The sequence below is a fragment of the Gavia stellata genome, chromosome 3 (assembly GCF_030936135.1).
Source record: "Gavia stellata isolate bGavSte3 chromosome 3, bGavSte3.hap2, whole genome shotgun sequence".
In the NCBI taxonomy this organism is placed as follows: domain Eukaryota; kingdom Metazoa; phylum Chordata; class Aves; order Gaviiformes; family Gaviidae; genus Gavia; species Gavia stellata.
This window is the reverse complement of record NC_082596.1, coordinates 62,293,723-62,310,811: the sequence shown is the minus strand read 5'-3', so window position 1 is coordinate 62,310,811 and position 17,089 is coordinate 62,293,723. Positions and strand designations below refer to the sequence as shown.

Genomic DNA, 17,089 nt, shown 5'->3' with positions numbered 1-17,089 from the left:
TGAAGAATCATATACCACAGGTGGGACCCCATGCTGGAGCAGGGGAAGGACATGAGGACGAAGGAGCAGCAGAGACAAATGTTATGAACTGACCACAACCTCTATTCCCCGTCCCCCTGCACCGGTTAGGGGGAGGAAGCAGAAGAGGTGGGAGTGAAGTTGACCCTGGGAAGAAGGGAAGGGTGGGGGGAAGGTGTATTTAGTTTTGTTTTTTATTTCTCACTATCCTGCTCTGTTGTTAGTTGGCAATAAATTAAATCAATTTTCCCTAAGTCTGCTTTGCTGTTTCAGTAACTGGTGAGCGATCTCCCTGTTCTTATCTTGACCCAAGAGCTTTTCACTGTTATCTTTTCTCCATGTCCTGCAGAGGAGGAGGAGTGAGAAATCTTGGTGGGCACCTGGCGGCCAGCAAAGGTCAACCCACTACAACATAACTACTTTTTTTCTATGTCTTAGATATGAATGTTGGAAATAGAGGTAGCGCACATTTCTTTTACCTAACAATACAGTCTGCATATTGTCATTGAAATACATCCTTCCCCCTCACAAGTCGAGCATCATGTTTACTGGTAAGAGCAGGTGATCACGTTTCTATTTTGGCTCTACTGAAAACCAGATGAGAAGCATGGGAAATTTGCAGAGACATGATGTCTTCCTAACTTAAAGCTGCATGATTTAGAGACTAGAGCTGGCTCGCAGAAGGCTGGCTTGCAGCCGAGACTGGTTGTATCTAGGCATGAAGACATAACAAAAAAAAAATATTTTATTGACTCTCCCCTTCACCAGGCAAAGAAAAAGACAACCCTTTGCAGATTACATTAATGCTAACATTTCTGCAAGGTTTTAAGGGGTAAGTCTCAAGGCAGTGGCGATTCGCTCTGAAGTCTGTTATTCTTAGAGTTGGTTAGGACTTTTCTGAATAAGTGCAGATTCGAGACCTAAATGGACTGTCGGAAATCTGCCCATCTCTCTACCTGTCTGCCTGGCAGGCTGCTGAAGAATCCATAACTTCAGCATCAAGGGCAGTTGTATTATGTTGATGGGGGTCAGAAGCCTAAAAGCCTGAGGAAGAATAACTACACTACAATAATCAGGTTCTGGAGTCCTGCCTGAATTTCCACGGAAACCATCTTGTTTGAATTTCCTTCTTACAAGAACATTTTAAAAATCTATTTTTAAATTGCAATCTTTAGAACACAGGAAGTAGTAAATTTGAAACCATACTAATGTACACTATTAATTTTTGTAGCACTAGGTGTTAGAAAATATAAGCCTAGGAAAGAAATTGAATCCATTTCTCCTGGGTTTACAAAAAATTTCTTAAAACACTAAGTCTCATTCACTTCTCTTCCGAAGTACCCACCACAGCAGAGGCCCCTATAACAAATTATTCAGTTAGAGACTACCACACGCATAATGCAGCATGGCACAGATCAACCAAGATGGAAAAGACAGGCTTTTCTAGTTCAACTATATGCTGCTATGCCATTCTCTTTTCATCCTTAGGACTCAAGATACATTTTTGTTTCTTTTAATTATGTAAAAAAACCCCTAAACAGATGAGATATAATCTACCAGGAATGATATACATATATACAATAATATACATATACACCTATAAATAGTTATAGCTTATACTTCCTTAGGTCAGGGAGGCTTCCTAAGATTACTTCCAGCCTTATTTTCTATCATAAATATAAATAGACAATGATTATTTTCTTCACTTTTTTTTTTTCTTCATACTAAGACTTACTCTATATTGTTCTGTACTTTTTGATAATGAAATTTCATTGGTTACAATTGGCTAAATGCCAATCAGACCGTCATTTCAAATGCAGTGGTTATTAAGAATTCAGTTCTAAGATCATCATAATAAAATCAAGGTAATATGCCTAAGAACCTGAACAGCATGTGGAAAAAACAACCTAAGTATAACAACATTACAAAGTCTTTAAAAAAATCCCAAAGCCTTTTATATTGTGGAAAGCAAGTAAGAAATTGCTTTGCTTAGTGTACAATGACAAATACTTACCATGATCTGTTCTGCAAACACCAGAGTGCTTATTAACATGGATGTTTAAATGCACTTTTAAAATGAAAACATGAAATTTGCTTGCAAAGTTCACCCTTTTTGAGCCCAACGTGTTGTTTTGTAACATGATTCCTGCATGTAAGGATGCATTAAAAAACAATCCTGGAGAGCTTTTAGTTTCTGCGTTATATAAAATATGCAGCAATTTGAATGAGCAGGGTTTTTTTCAGGAGGAAGAAGGCATGGATTTACTCTGGCTTCAGAACATAGTTCATCTGTTCTCAGGTGGTGTGGAAAGCCAACTGTGTAATTTCTCTGATGAATGCCAAGGTATGGCCACAGAATACAAGCATCTAGCTAGATCAGAAATAAGTGGATGAAGAGGAAGAAAAAGGAATCTGAAAGCAGATTCTATATTCATACATAAAACTCTAGTAGATGTTTAATATGGAGAGAAGTCCTCTGTTCAAGATGCTTTTCCAGGCTTTGTCACATTCATCTACCATTCAGTTAATGAAGTTGCATTTCCATTCCCTCTTCTGCAAACTGCTAATAAACAACTCAAAATATGAGGCAATTTTATGCATAAAACTCATCAAGACTCTCAGATGGTTTTCAGTATATTTTTATTACTGTGTGTGAATGCCTTTTGGCAGTGTAGAACAGGCCAATATTTTTAAAAGCAAGGTGTGGGACATTGCAGGATACATAGCATGAAGACATGTTAAAATACATAGTGCCTTATTGCCTTACGTTCTTATTAAAACGTGTTTACATGGTAGGAAATAGATTTGGACTTTCACAGTTATAATACAATTAAAAACTATTCTAAATGTCATTGAAATTCATTTATGCCATGATTTATACAAAGGATAGAACATTATCTCCATATCTTTGTTTCATAGGACTAGCAGTTATTTATAACACAGTACATTTATCAAATCCACTAAGAATCTCAAAATGGGATCAGGAAGAAATCCTGTTATATATAGAGGCACAAAGCATTAATAATTTTAGATTTCAGTTTAAGGTAAACAGTCAGAAGCTAAGAAAAACTTCTTTTTTTCTTGTAAGCCAAATGTTAGACCACGTTTTTAGACTGCATTTTTATGGTCTTGTACCATCACACTAATACAGACTTTGTTCTGGTATAAAACATGGAGGCTGCAGATATGGCAAGGTTCATCAGATGTTTAGCATCTTATGAAAAAAAAATCCCCCAAACAAGTGAGCAATTATGAAACTTTTTATTAAAGTCCAATAAACAATTCCATACCTCTATATGCCAACATTCTGGACTTCACCATCACTAACCTATCTCTGCTCTGTGCTTACTGGGAAAGGTAACTGTATGCTGAACTTGTAGGGCAGAGGCTTTGAGATTCACCTATTTCTCCTAGTGTCTCTAAAATCAAAATTCAGCTGACCTTGCACCATCTACCAGATGCAGCTGAAATCTGCTTGCCTTCTTCCGTTTGTCTTCGGAAATTGCACAGCTTCTGCAGGCAGGAAGATTTTTTTCTACTTTTTTACTCTCAAGAAGTCCTACACACACTCTAAAATGGATGATTCACTGTTATCTTAGCTATCTTCTTTGACTTTTGTTCCTGTGGGAACAATTTATATTTCGTATAAATTTCAATCCCTTTCAGTAAAACAATGATAAGGAAAGCACAAACAGTGCTGAATGCTTACCATACTTGCAATATACACAACTGTGTAATGAAACTTTAGGGAAAGAAAGAAAAATTTTCTGCCTCCAAATGTTTTAACCTTCAAAGCATTGAAATTAGGCTTTCCCATATTGCAGTCCCAGAACAAGTTTACCTTTTTCAATTTCTCCATTTGGAAATCTTACAGTTTTCCTACTCATTTTGTCACAGCCCTCATGCATGGTCCTGCTAAGCTGGAAGTTAAGCTTGTGTCCTTACTGTCCCCCATTTGCCCTACAAACTGAGAATGCAGCACTGTTCTCAGCTCAGGGACCTGCCTGGGAGAAGTGCTGAAGGGATAATGACCATTTTGTGTGTCTACTGTTTTCAAATTTAGCAGCTGGCAATTCTACTAAAAAACCCATATGAATTTGTCTTCCCAAAATATTTTCTTTTAAATGCTAATTAATTTTAGAACTAAGTTGGCATGCAATTAATAACCTAAAGGTGGCTGAAAGGGATGGGAAGTAATAGTGTAGTACCTGTTCCATCAATGGCTATGTCCTGAAGATGGGGTAATATTTTCTGCATTCCTTCCATTTACTAGTTATACGTATTACCAATGTGTGTCAGAAAATTGTAACAATGTAGTTCAGCCAAAGAACCACAGAAAAATGAGGACCAACAGAAAGGCAACCAACTACGAGTAATGAGAACAAAAATCCAAATATTTCTAATGTATGAATGCGAAAGTCAAAATAAAGATGCATATTTTTAGGAAAACATGAAAAAAATAGGAAATAAAAGTTATTATTAATGAAAAGGGAACTACTTGTCCAGAACAAAAGAATATATATTCTAAATATTAATCTTCGATTATAACATTTATAACCATGACTCAGGATGAACTTTGCCCTGAAAGTGGATAGTGTTTCAAATATTATGATCAAAAAGGGAGAATGTAAGAATCCAGAGCAACATATTTAACTACACGCAATGCCTGTCTTTTCACCATTTTTTTAATCTCAAAATACTGCGGCACGTGTGGAAGTGAGAATATGCATCTGACCTCCAGTGAACCATACACTATACAGAGAAGTAAGTAAGGCCCCTTCAGTATATAAAAAAAATAATCACAAACAGAAAGTAGGAAAGGCAGGGTCATAAATTTTCATATAAGAATCCCTGCCACTTTAACAGAGAAATATACCATCTTTCAGAATATTTTAAACTATATGGGATTATTTTTCTGCATGCAAAATGTGAACTTGGTATTCCTCTTTCCAGTACCAAAACTGTATTTGGGAAACTGTTCTTCACTTCCACCACCTCCATGATCCTGGAGCTTCAAACTCACAGAAATAACAGTGAAAATGGGAACTTTAATCTGGTTGTTTTTAAAGCTTATGTAGCCATTTCTATTGTTAGTAATAACAGCAGGTATGATCACTGATGCTTCATCTCAAAGCCTCAATGTTTCACTGTAATTTTAATCCAAAACCTCCAGGCTTCTTAGCTGTCAAAGGATATAGTGATACGAACTACATCTAATATTCCACTGACATCTGTTAAACTCTTCAAGCACAGACAATTTTTCCTTGTGACTATCAAGGAGAAAAAGCCCAGCTCATAATCAGTAGTAATTTGGCAATAGCCCAAAAGCTTTTTCAGTACAAAAATGAACTGAATTTGTGCCTTTTTAAATTATAGCAATGATGTAATTTTTTTAAAGAAAAGAAAGCAACACCAACAAATGGTGAAAACAGGTTTAAAAGGAAGAATATGTACAGAACTAAAAAACCCATGTTGCTGAACACATTGCCACTTGACACCAACAGTCTTTCATTTTCAACAACGTAAAACTTTTTTGCAGAGTTATAACACGACTTACTTATCACAGTTTGACTTCACTCAGGAAAAGTTGAAAGCATAAGAACATAGAAGAAAAAGACTGTTTATGTTATAGATGTATAAAGGATTTTTATCAAGGTAACCATCACAGTAGCAAGACATTCAAGAAATTAAAATGGGGGATTGAGCCATAACAACCACAAGAATATTAATATCAGTTAAGCTATATCAATATAGTGTGATGATGGATAAACCCCTAAACCAGAAGTTTCAAATAGGGTAGCTGATTGACTTTTTGTAATATCCTAAATCCGTTTTCCCAGGACTTGAATAGTGGAAGTTTTAAGGGAATGCCAAAGTATAACCTCTAAAAAAAATGAAGATGTTTCTTGATTGCAATGACTCCAGAACTGCCGTTCATGCATGTCTGGAAAGAAATAAATCCCTTCAATTCATCTACTCCTATACAGAATGGGGCATTGACCTGAAGAGAAGCCAGACAAAAATCAGTATCTTGGGGGATCTCTGCATTTGTTTCACAGTTGCAGTTTTAAGATTTCTCTGTGATTTTGCCCCTTTTTCTCATGTTACATCTCATTCCATCCTCAAATCACTGAAATCACATTTCAGCTCTAATTTATTTTGTCTCTCTTGTGTCTGAACCCCTATTATTGGCAACCCCCCCCCAATCTGATTTTATTAATAGGTTTACAAGTTCATCAGTTTTCCTCACATTCTGTCATTTAGAAATCAAAATAAATTTTACACAAACCTGTGCTGGTGGGTCCACTGAGCCTAAAAGAGACAGAGACTTGTATCACTTAAATATTTGCTGGCGTCACTAAAGGAAAAATTGTGCTCCCATGTGGTCTGTCACTGACCTAGTGCAATCCAGAAACTTCATTCCTTGAAAGCTAGGCATTATTCAGGCACAATCCTCGTCATGCTAGCAACTTCCAAACAAACAAAACCCATCCCAACAACTTTTTTAAAAAATGTATTAGGGAAAGACAGCACCTCAAACCCAGTAGCTAGCATCCAGAGTTAAAAGAATTTCTCCGTTTGCTTGATAATACACTGTGGAGTGCAGAAAAAAACCACATGGGAATGGGCAAGGATTTCTGTGAGGCTGTGTGCAACCTCACTGCTTTAACTCCTAGAAGTTTTCCTCTAAATTTTCAGTCTATGTTGGTCCTGCTATTTGAATGGCCATAGCAACATAGACTGATACTGGGCACTTTGTATCTTAAAAACTTAATTTTTTTTCTCCTTGATGTATTTAAAAGACAACAGTAATAATTTTTTAACCTTTATTATGCTGGAGTAAATATGCTCAATTCCCCAAAACTTCTTCATTTTTCTTTACGGTATTCTGTCCTTCCATTTAACCTGCTTATACATTTGGCAATATTTAATTTTATCTCAAGTCTCAATGTGTTAGCAACCTGAGAGTTTTGCATTTCCCTGTTTCTAAAGCAACTCAGAATTTCATGATTTTTGATAAAAAAAATTGTTAAAATTCCCTTAATGGCAGGAACTTTCACATGATTTTCAGGGAGGCTGAAACTGAGGCCTTAGCATGTTCCTTGCTAAGCAATTTCCCATGGTCTGAAGAATTCCCACTCTTTAAAGTCTATCTTAAGTTCACTGAATTATAGAGTACTTTTCATGTTTTTTAATCAACCATGGCTTCTCATTAGTTTACTTCCACTGAAACCATTCTGATGGTAACTGAGGCAATTTAAAAATGTTGCTTGTGAATCACCAAAGTCACAAGTCTCTGCCCACTAGAGCAGATGTCAGAAAGAGACAGCAACAGCAAGCAGCTTCCTTCTCTCCCTGAAGAGGGATAATTCTTCTTTAAAGACTTGTTATCCCATGCTTTTAATCAGGGAACTGTAATATCTGAGACTGGTTTGCTCTTCAAAATGTTACAATAGAGTTTCAGAATTAAACAAATTTCTACAGCTGTTGTAGGCGTTGGGAGCACTGGTGGTAGTGATGGGAACAGCTAGATGATACAAAAGCATATGGAGGATTTTTGTTTGTTTTTCTACAGAATGTTTTCATTAGCAAATGAGGACTACCAAAACCTAGACAATCCTCAGTTGACTAATTTGCTGAAATCCTAATGGAAATATGGGGGATACAGCCCATCCAGAGCTCAGATTTGCCAGTAGCTGCCTTGAAGACAATAAGCAAGCTGAGGGCCTGGAAGATACAGGAGCTTAGGAAAAAAACATAGGCTCCCAGCCAGCACACCAGTGGGCTGGTGTCACAGCTCTCAAGCTTTCCGGGGAGGACCAAAGTGTTCTATATCTTTAGAGACCTATTTTAAAACAGAATAGCATTTTACTGTGCTTAATTCCATAATTAAGAAAGCTAAGTACTAGAAAAATACGCTACTAGAAGATTTTTGACTGAGTCAAACCACTTGAGTGGTTCTTTCCCACTGAAGTCATGGGAGAGAAGAGGTATTAGTAGAGTAAAGGTATTATTGCGTTAACCGAAGAAGTGGCCTGATTTGCCAAAATATGTGTACATTGTGTGTACACCACCGTACACCATGAGGCTGTTAAAAGTCTAGGCATTGTCCCATAGAAACCACTGCCACTAAATACTTTTTAGAGATCTGAGAAGAAGAAGAAAACATTTTAAATAACAAGCGGCTCTCTAAATATTCCTTAAACTTCGATAAGTTTCATAAAGGAAAGCAAAGTACATGACACATTTCAGCAGCAGTAAAAATGGTAATAGTTCCTTGTAGGAAGACAGAACTCAGTTGCGGAAACAAGCTGTGAAAGAAATTTTTTTTAAACCATTTCTTCCTAGTTCAGAACACACAAAAGATTTGGAGTTCAAGAGAGTCAGATTTTAATGAAACAAAGGAGTGTATGTATCTCATCTGATGGAGATGATGCATTTTATACTGTTTAGATAGACTGAAGGCATGGAGAAAGGCAAACTGATTGAAACACCACTATACCCACAGCTAAGATTTGTAGTCTTTCAGAAACAGCAAGATATCTGACACTCTCATAGGTCCTCCTTCTCTGTATTCTCAGATCAGGTAGTTGTAGGGAGCAATAAGATCCTCTGAAGTTGTTTCTTCTCCAGGCTAAACAGGCCCAGCTCTCAGTCTCTCTTAATATGTCATGTGCTCCTGACCCTGCCCCTTGGTGGTCCTCCACTGGGGTCACTCCTGTATGTCAGTATTCTCACGCTGAGAGCACAAAACTGGACACACTACTCCAGATTTCATCTTCTAAGTGCTGAATAGAAGGGAAGGATCACTTCCCTGTACCTGCTGTCAACACTTTTACTAATGCAGTCCAGGGTATGTTTAGCTAGTTGTCCACTAGGACCCCAGGGCCTTTTCTGCAGAGCTGCTTCCCAGACAGTTGGCCCCCAGCCTGCCTTGTTGCCTGGGATTACTCCAACACAGGAGCAAGACCTTTCATTTGCTCTTTCTGAACTTCATAATATTTCTGTCAGCCCATTTCTCCAGGCCCAGGTCCCTCTGACAGCAGCCCTGCCTTCCCAATTTGTGTCACCCCAATCTGGTGTCACCTGCAAACTTGCTGAGGGTACTCTCCATCTCATCATCCAGGTTGTCAATGAAGACACTGAACAGTATTGGTCCAAGCACTGATCCCTGAGGGAGCCACTACCTACTGTGAACAAGCTTGGCTTTGCACCATTAATCACAACTCTTTAAGCCAAGCGTATTTTCTATCCGCTTTATAGTGCCGTTATCCATCCCATGTCCCACCAATTTGGGGGCTATGGAGGAGGCTATGGGAGGCTGTCAAAGACTGTTAAAATCAAGGTATATAACAGCCAGTGTCTTTCCCTTGACCACAGTGCCAGACACCTCATCATAGAAAGCGTGATTTGTATATGGAAAACATTTTAGCTACTCCCATTCACCTTGTTGTCCTTCATGTGTTTACACATGGTTTGCTCCAACAACATTCTCAGGGACTGAGGTGAAGCTGACTGGCCTATAGTTATCTGGATCCTCCTTCTTGTCGTTCTTGATAATCTAGTTCCACAGACTTGTGTGTGATATCCAAGTGATTTAAGTGATGCATGACTCTGCCTTGCTCTGCTGTGGGTACTACTTCATTCCCACTGACTGCTAAGAGGCTCAGGGACCTGGAAGGCCTGAGAACAAGCCTTGCAAGTGAAAATCAAGGTATAAAAAAGGCACTGAGTACCTCAGCCTTTCTCATGCCCCTTGTCACTAGGTCCACTGCCCCACCAAGCAATGGGCCCGCACTCACTTAGCCTTCCTTTTGCTGTTGATGCATGCTAAGAAACCTTTTCTGTCCTTCACCTCTCTGGCTAGTTTCAGCTCCAGCTGTGCTGGAGCTTTCCTGGCTCCATTCCTATATACATTGACAATGCCTCTGTATCCCTCCCAGGTAGTCTGTCCTGCTTCTGTGTGCTTCTCTTTTTGTGTTTACGCTGAGTCAGGACCTCCACATTCATCCATACTGGTCTTCTGCAATGCTTGTCTTCTGAAGAATGGGAAGGACAGTTCTTGTGCTCAGAGGATGCTGTCTTTGAAGATTAGCTAGCCCTCCTGGGCCCCTTTGCCCTCCAAGGCAAATATCCACAGGATCCTGCCAAGTACGTCCCTGAACAGAGTATCTCCCCTCATCATATTATCGATCATCTATATCAAGAAATTGTCTTCAATCTGTTCCAGAAATCTGGATTGCTTGTGTCCAGCCATGTTGGCCTTCCAGTAGATATTGCTGTGGTTAAAGTCACCCAAGAGTACCAACAACCTGGGACTGTGACGCTTTTTCCACTTGCCTTAAGAATTTTTCATCTCCCGCCTTCTGTTGAAAAGGTCTATAGCAGACACCTACTACAGTATCGCCTGTGTTGGTCTGTCCTTTGATTTCTGCCCACAAGCTCTCCACTGGTTCATCATGTCACCGAAGGCTCTATCCACTCAAAACACACCTTTGCACAGAGCATAGTCTTAAGGTACAGCATCTCATACTGGAAATTTGTTAGCACCTTAAGGTACTTGAGTCTTGTATACACAACCCAGTTCAATGTTAAGGAGTTGCATTGTGTTCGCTACAGAGGAAAGGGATGAATGGCCCAGACATGCTGAACTTTCTTAGGTTTGCCCCTTTGGTGAAAGAATCCTGAAGTTATGATTTGCTGACACTCTTTTCAAATATATCTGCACCATAGTAATACTAGGGAAGAAATAAGATCTTTTCATTAGAGAACAAGGGGAATGCATGTGTAGGCAAATGGAAAAGTTTCTATAGAACTGATTTCAATGCTGTTGAAATACAATTAAATTATTTTTATTCTATCATTAATCATATTATAGAGTCATCATTAATTCTACATATTAGAAATTAAAGTCTCTAATGTGAACTACTTATCTAATAATCTGTTAAACTGATCCTAGAAAGCCACAGATTTTCGATGTGTGTGTTTTTAAATTTAAATTAATAAACAAACAAAACTCTGTCAATCCATCTTTCATGATGGGAAGTACATATCAATGTTTGCAATACTTGATCGAAAATCCACATAATTCATGACCTTACACAATTTTAACCTACCTCCTCCACATGTTTCTTGAATTTTGTTTCACTGTATTTAACTTAGATTGTACACCATGCAATGTTTATGTAATATTAAGATATCAATTTAAAATGCAAAGTTTCAAATATGTCACTAAACAAATAGAAACATTATCATTAAAAAATTTCTCATTCTTTTTAAAAACCTTTTTTTCAGGTAAAATATACCGTAGGACAGAGACATGTACAATTGCATTTTCAGAAAGAAAACAGTGCACTTGAATAGTGCAGTGTTCAGTGTCTCACAAGTAACTACCTGTCATTACATACCATGATGCCCAAGTCTGTTCTCAACTTAACTCATTCATTATATCATGTAGCTGTTCAAACCACAGACTGCTTGACATCCAGCTCTACAATATCCTGAGGTTTTAGTTGGTATTTACCTCTTATTTGCAATGGTATGATAATTATTAGTTTAGTAAGTGCCTATAGCAAAACTTGGTAAAAAAAAAAAATGAATGTTTCACATCTTGACTTAATAACATCCCGTAGGTATTTTTTACTCAGTTTTACAAGTTTAGCTGAAAATCTCCAGTCTTTAGACCATCTGTGTGCAGTCAAAGATAAGTAATGGAAGAAAGAGCTCTGCAACACCCCCAAGACCTCCAAAAGTATATTAAAAAACCCCTACCAAAACCCAAAAGACCTAAACCCCAAACTCCAAAGTTCTTGTTTACAACAAAGTCCTTTAAGCTAATGATTTCTATCTGGTGTTTTAAGTTAATTCATATGAGCAAGACTTTGATGTGTAACTTGATTTCTTCAAGCTGGAGATGCAGTACCAATTGCTTACCTGACTCACACGCAAATGTCTTTGACGTCTCATCATGAAAGATAATTGCCACTGCATGCTTCTTTGTTTCTCGAGGCAATCTAGTTATGTTTTTGATATTGTGCAGCTCAGTTACCTTAAGATGAAGAAAAGTATTTTAGGCCAGTGTATAAATAGTACAAATAAAATATTAACCATAACTACTCAATTTTTACTATAATCTGGTTTTCCCCCCCAAAGGCTATTTACATTTATATGTTTTTTAATTGAGAAAAACACACAAATAGATAGAGCCTAAAGTTGCAAAATTTTCTGTAAAATGTAACATATCAAAAAGTGCATGGTCTACTTCTCTAATAAAGTTCTACTTGGAAACATAGTTATTATAATGACATCAAGACAGTCTTGTGATTATTCTAGAATATATTTTTCAATTTCTGTGTTCATACAACTTTGATCAGTTTCAGAATCTGCATCAAATACATAACCTAATGTAGGAACAGCAGTGTCTTATTAATCAAGGGAAGTAACTAAATTATCATGCCAATTAGTATCACTACATTTGTAAGAATAGATCCTCACCTGTCTTTAAAGTGTAATTGTCATCCTCATAAGAACTCACAACTTTATTTTATTTTCCAAATATTAGAAAAGCTTCGAAACAAAAAAAAATACTCTTGTAGCAAATTTACAGCATAAAAAATTCAATCTATTTCCATTTTCCTTTGATGCAAGTAGATAACTATAATTAACACATATGGAAGAAAAATATGTTATTACAACCAGAGCTGATAGTACAGCCTATATTAAACTGCTTAACACTTCACATTATAAAATCTTTTTCTCAGTTTCTTGGAACTCTGAGCAAATTTTATCTGTTTATAGTTCGCTTTTGCAGGCAGGACATCTGCCTCAGGCAGAATTAATTTCTTAAAAAAGTCATCCATATGAGTTTGGCCATCTATGACTGGTGAAAAAAATGGACTGAATGTAGACTCTTTTTTTTTGTTTGTTTTGTAATTCTTATGGTCCTTGTGTACAGCTCTAGCACTCCTTTTCTTATGCTGGAAAGAATGTTTTTTAAGAGACAGAGATTTATATGGTGCAGTAAAAAAGTGGAACATGTTGGGGCAAAGACATTGCAAAAAAGATTGAGAGCAGAGGAGCAGTGAGAGCCATCAAGAAGCCAGGGAAAGAAACTGAGACAAAGCATGAAGAGGAATGTGTAGGTGCTGATGACAAACCTGAGACCAGAACTGAAGAATGCTATGGGACCTATCTTGGCAGTCTTCAGCAAAACTCACTTCAGTTTGTCAGTATCTTTGCCGTAACTGGTGGGCCAAAACTGGATGCAGTAGTCTAGATATGGTTTAACGAGTGCTGAACAGAGGGGGATAATCACTCCCTGTATTGACTGGCCATGGTCCTGTTCATACAGCCCATGGAGCTGTTGGCCATATTTGCTGGCTGAGGCACAAAGGCCCAGGGCACTTCCCACAAGGCTGCTTCCAACCTGTCCGTCCCAAGCCTGTGCCATCTCAGGGGGTCCTCTGTCCCAGGGTCAGCGCCTGGCACTTGCCCTTATTCAGTTTCGTAAGGTCCCTGTCAGCCCATTCCTCCAGCCCATTCAGGTCTCTGGAAGGTAGCCTGACTACTGAAAGCATATCGATTGATCCTTACCAATTTGATATCTGCACAGTTGGTGAGTGCATGCTCCATTACCTCCTCCAGGTCCCTGATAACAATACTAACCATGAGAGGTCCCAGTACAGACCCCGGCAGTTCTACACTTGCTACTGACCTCCAGGCAGAGTATGAACCCATTAACCATGACTTGCTGGGTCTGACTAGCTGACCAGTTTTCATTGCCTAGACATCCACCCACCTAGACGATAATGCCCGACCTTGGATATAAGAATATCATGGGACACAATGCCAAAAACCTTGCTAAAGTTGAGTACCCAATGACATTCACTACTCTCTCCTCATCCCAAATCGTAGACAGCTATAAGATTGGTCAGGCATGATTTACTCTTGGTAAATCCATGCTGCCTCTTCCCAATTACTGTCTTCTCCCTCACATGCCCAGAAATACGTTTTAAGAGGACTCACTCAATGGTTCTTCCCATGTGCTGACAAGCCTGCCAGACCTGTAGCTCCCCAGGTAGATCTTTTGGCCTTTTTTTGGACACAGGTGCAATATTTGCCTTTCCATTGAGTTCCTCATCCCTGACAATTTTATTTTCAGTCATGCATTTTAAGGGCTTTGCAAGAATCCGTTTATTTCTTTATTTTTTGCATGGGGGGAAAGAGAGGGGCTGAACACGACAGATAACACTGTCCCATTAAAGGAATGACTAAAATATCTGTTAATTTTCCTTGATCTATGCATGGTAAATGATCTAGTATGTGAGAGGGCTCCTATGGCTTACCCAAAGCACTAATCTCAAGGAAATTCTGTAAAAGGGAAAAGAAAACATTAGTGAGCAGAGGAGAGAGCAGACTCTGGAATTCAAAACCTGAGGGAACAATACCAAATCCAGAAGTCATTGCTGAATTCTGAAGACCCAGAAGGGCCAAAGTAGGAGACAGGGAATATAGGGATCTACTAGTCTTGCTAAATAAGAAGAGGCTATAAGAGCAAAAGATTAAAAAAATATATGGGACACAAAATAGCCCAGGTTGTTCTTAAAGAGGATTTGTATTTTTTAAATAATTTAAAGATGCATAAAGCTTTCCTCTCAAAGGTTCAAAAAGATAAATGTCAGTGCAAGATGAGAGGGAAAACAATAATAGGAAGAAAAACACCCCAGTGATTCTAACACAAGCAAATGAAACAGAAAGTGATATTTTTCTGTGTGTGTGCATGTGTGACTGTGCACACCATACAGAAAAAAAGCCCTTAAAACTTGTTGTGTTAAAAAGGAGAAATTTCTCTTTCTGGAACAGCAGAAAAGAAATAGAAGTACTTTGAATAGTGACCACAGGGCATATTAAGCCTTCTTCCAGTCTCTCTCAGACTATTTTTTTCTTTAACATTTGAGTGTTATAGATTACTGAAATGCTGATAAGTTTGATAATAGATCCAAAAAACCTACATTCCTGGCATCAAAGCTACATAACTTTCACAGCAATTTTTGTTCGAAACATAACTACAGACAACTGGGGATGAATACCTAGCCATCTATAAAGATGATTTTATGAGTTCTTTTGTTGACCAGTACATTAAGCCTGTTTTATTTAATATAGTGACAGAACATATTTTTATGCAAGATCATTCACACACATAGGAATATCGTCAGCACAAAATAAACAAACAGTAGAATTTTATTTTATTTGCTGGTGGGAATTTAATGTCTGAAAGAGGCAATGAAAATACCACCAAATTCTGACAGCCTGCTTTTCTGTACCCATATGAGAGATTTAGTTGAACAAAATGCAAGGCAAATGAAGAAAAACAGTCTCCATGTAGGGGAAAAGGGGCTTTGTTTTAAACACATTTCAACTTTCCTTTGTCTCTGGAATCATACTGCCTCCCTAGACAGCACAGAACTTCTTATAACACCAATGTGACAGGCAAAGAGTTACATGAAATGCCTCTTTCAAACTCCCTGACTTTTACTTTCTTTTTTTAAAGCAAGGTTTTTTGAGCTACTCATAGTTTCACACAGAAGTCACATTCCTCTTGTGTACATCTTTCCACAAAACTGGACATACTTCAAACTATCATGAGATATTGTGAGATATCACTTTTCTTGTCAAATGCTTTAATGGTTTAACAGGGTTAACCAAAATATTTCTGTCAGTTTAAAAAAGAAAAAAGGTAATTTAAAAAAACCCAAACTTTTACCTTGAAATGCTTTGTTTTATAAGAACTGAAAGTTTTCCTGGAAATAATATTCTGAGGAGAAAGGGAATTCATACAGATGTTTGTTAGAAAAAATAACTAATTTTACTGGACAAACTAACAGAAAAAAGAAAAGAGAAAAAAAGTAACTGAGCTTTAGCACTCAGTCCCATCATTGTGTCTGAGAAAGCAGCAAATTTCACAGCATCACAGAATGGTTGAGGTTGGAAGGGATCTCTGGAGGTCATCTGGTCCAACCCGCCCTGCTCAGGTAGGGTCACCTAGAACCAGTGACCATGTCCAAATAGCTTTTGACTATCTCCAAGGTGGGTGACTCCACAGTCTCTCTGGGCAACCTGTGGCAGTGCTCAGTCACTTTCACAGTGAAAAAGTGTTTCCCGATGTTCAGAAGGACCCTCCTGTGTTTCAATATTTGCCTATTGCCTCTGGTCCTGTCACTGGGCACCACTGAAAAGGGCCTGGATCTGTCTTCTCTAAATCCTTCAGGTGTAGAGAATACACTTACTGATGAGTATATAATAAATGAGCCTTCTCATCTCCAGGCTAAACAGTCCCAACTCTCTCAGCCTTTCCTCATAGGAGGGATCCTCTAGTCCCCTCATCAACTTCATGACCCTTCACTGAACTTTCTTCAGTATGTCCATGTCTCTCCTGTGCTGGGAGCCCAGAACTGGACACAGCACTCCAGGTGTGGCCTCACCAGTGCTGAGTAGAGGGGAAAGATCACTTCCTTGAACCAGCTGACAATGCTCCTCCTAATGCAGCCCAGGATACCGTTAGTTAGCTTTCTTTGCAGCAAGAACACATTGCTGGCTCATGTACACGAAACCATATACAAGTTGAAGAAGCAGTTCTAGTTTTATCTGTTGGGCAAGTCAACAGGTTGACTGAAAAAAAGCCCCACGAGTTAACATCTCAGAAACCAGAGTTGATGCTAACAACGAGAGAGGCTGTATTATCAAATAAGCCCCTCAGTATTTCTATTGGAGATGTAATTTTTAATATCAAATAGAGATATGAATTTTTGCTTCCATGTTCATCTATTGAAATTGTACTGTATGTTTCCCTCCACAATCAGAGAAGAAAGAGTAATAATACTGTGAAAGTCTATCCTCCCACTGCTAGAGAGAATTGAAATTAATCAAATTCTGAATTCTGGGTTTAATGCCAATGAAGCATGAGTCATTTCTCTACTTGCTGAACATCTGCAATTAAAAAATAAACACCTGAGAGTTTACAATATTTTGTATGAAGGAAAGACAAACTTTGCCTTGGTAACCAGACTGCTTT

At 38.2% G+C, this 17,089-nt stretch overlaps 1 protein-coding gene across 1 annotated transcript in view; it reads right to left on the bottom strand.

The window, feature by feature from the left end:
• The window catches only part of DOK6 (docking protein 6), a 251,564-nt gene that overhangs the window by 114,369 nt on the left and 120,106 nt on the right, over positions 1-17,089 (bottom strand). Inside the window, exon 3 of the mRNA XM_059815585.1 lies at positions 11,953-12,067. Within this exon, the coding sequence (XP_059671568.1) occupies positions 11,953-12,067 (115 nt within the window). The remainder of the gene's footprint in view (positions 1-11,952; positions 12,068-17,089) is intronic.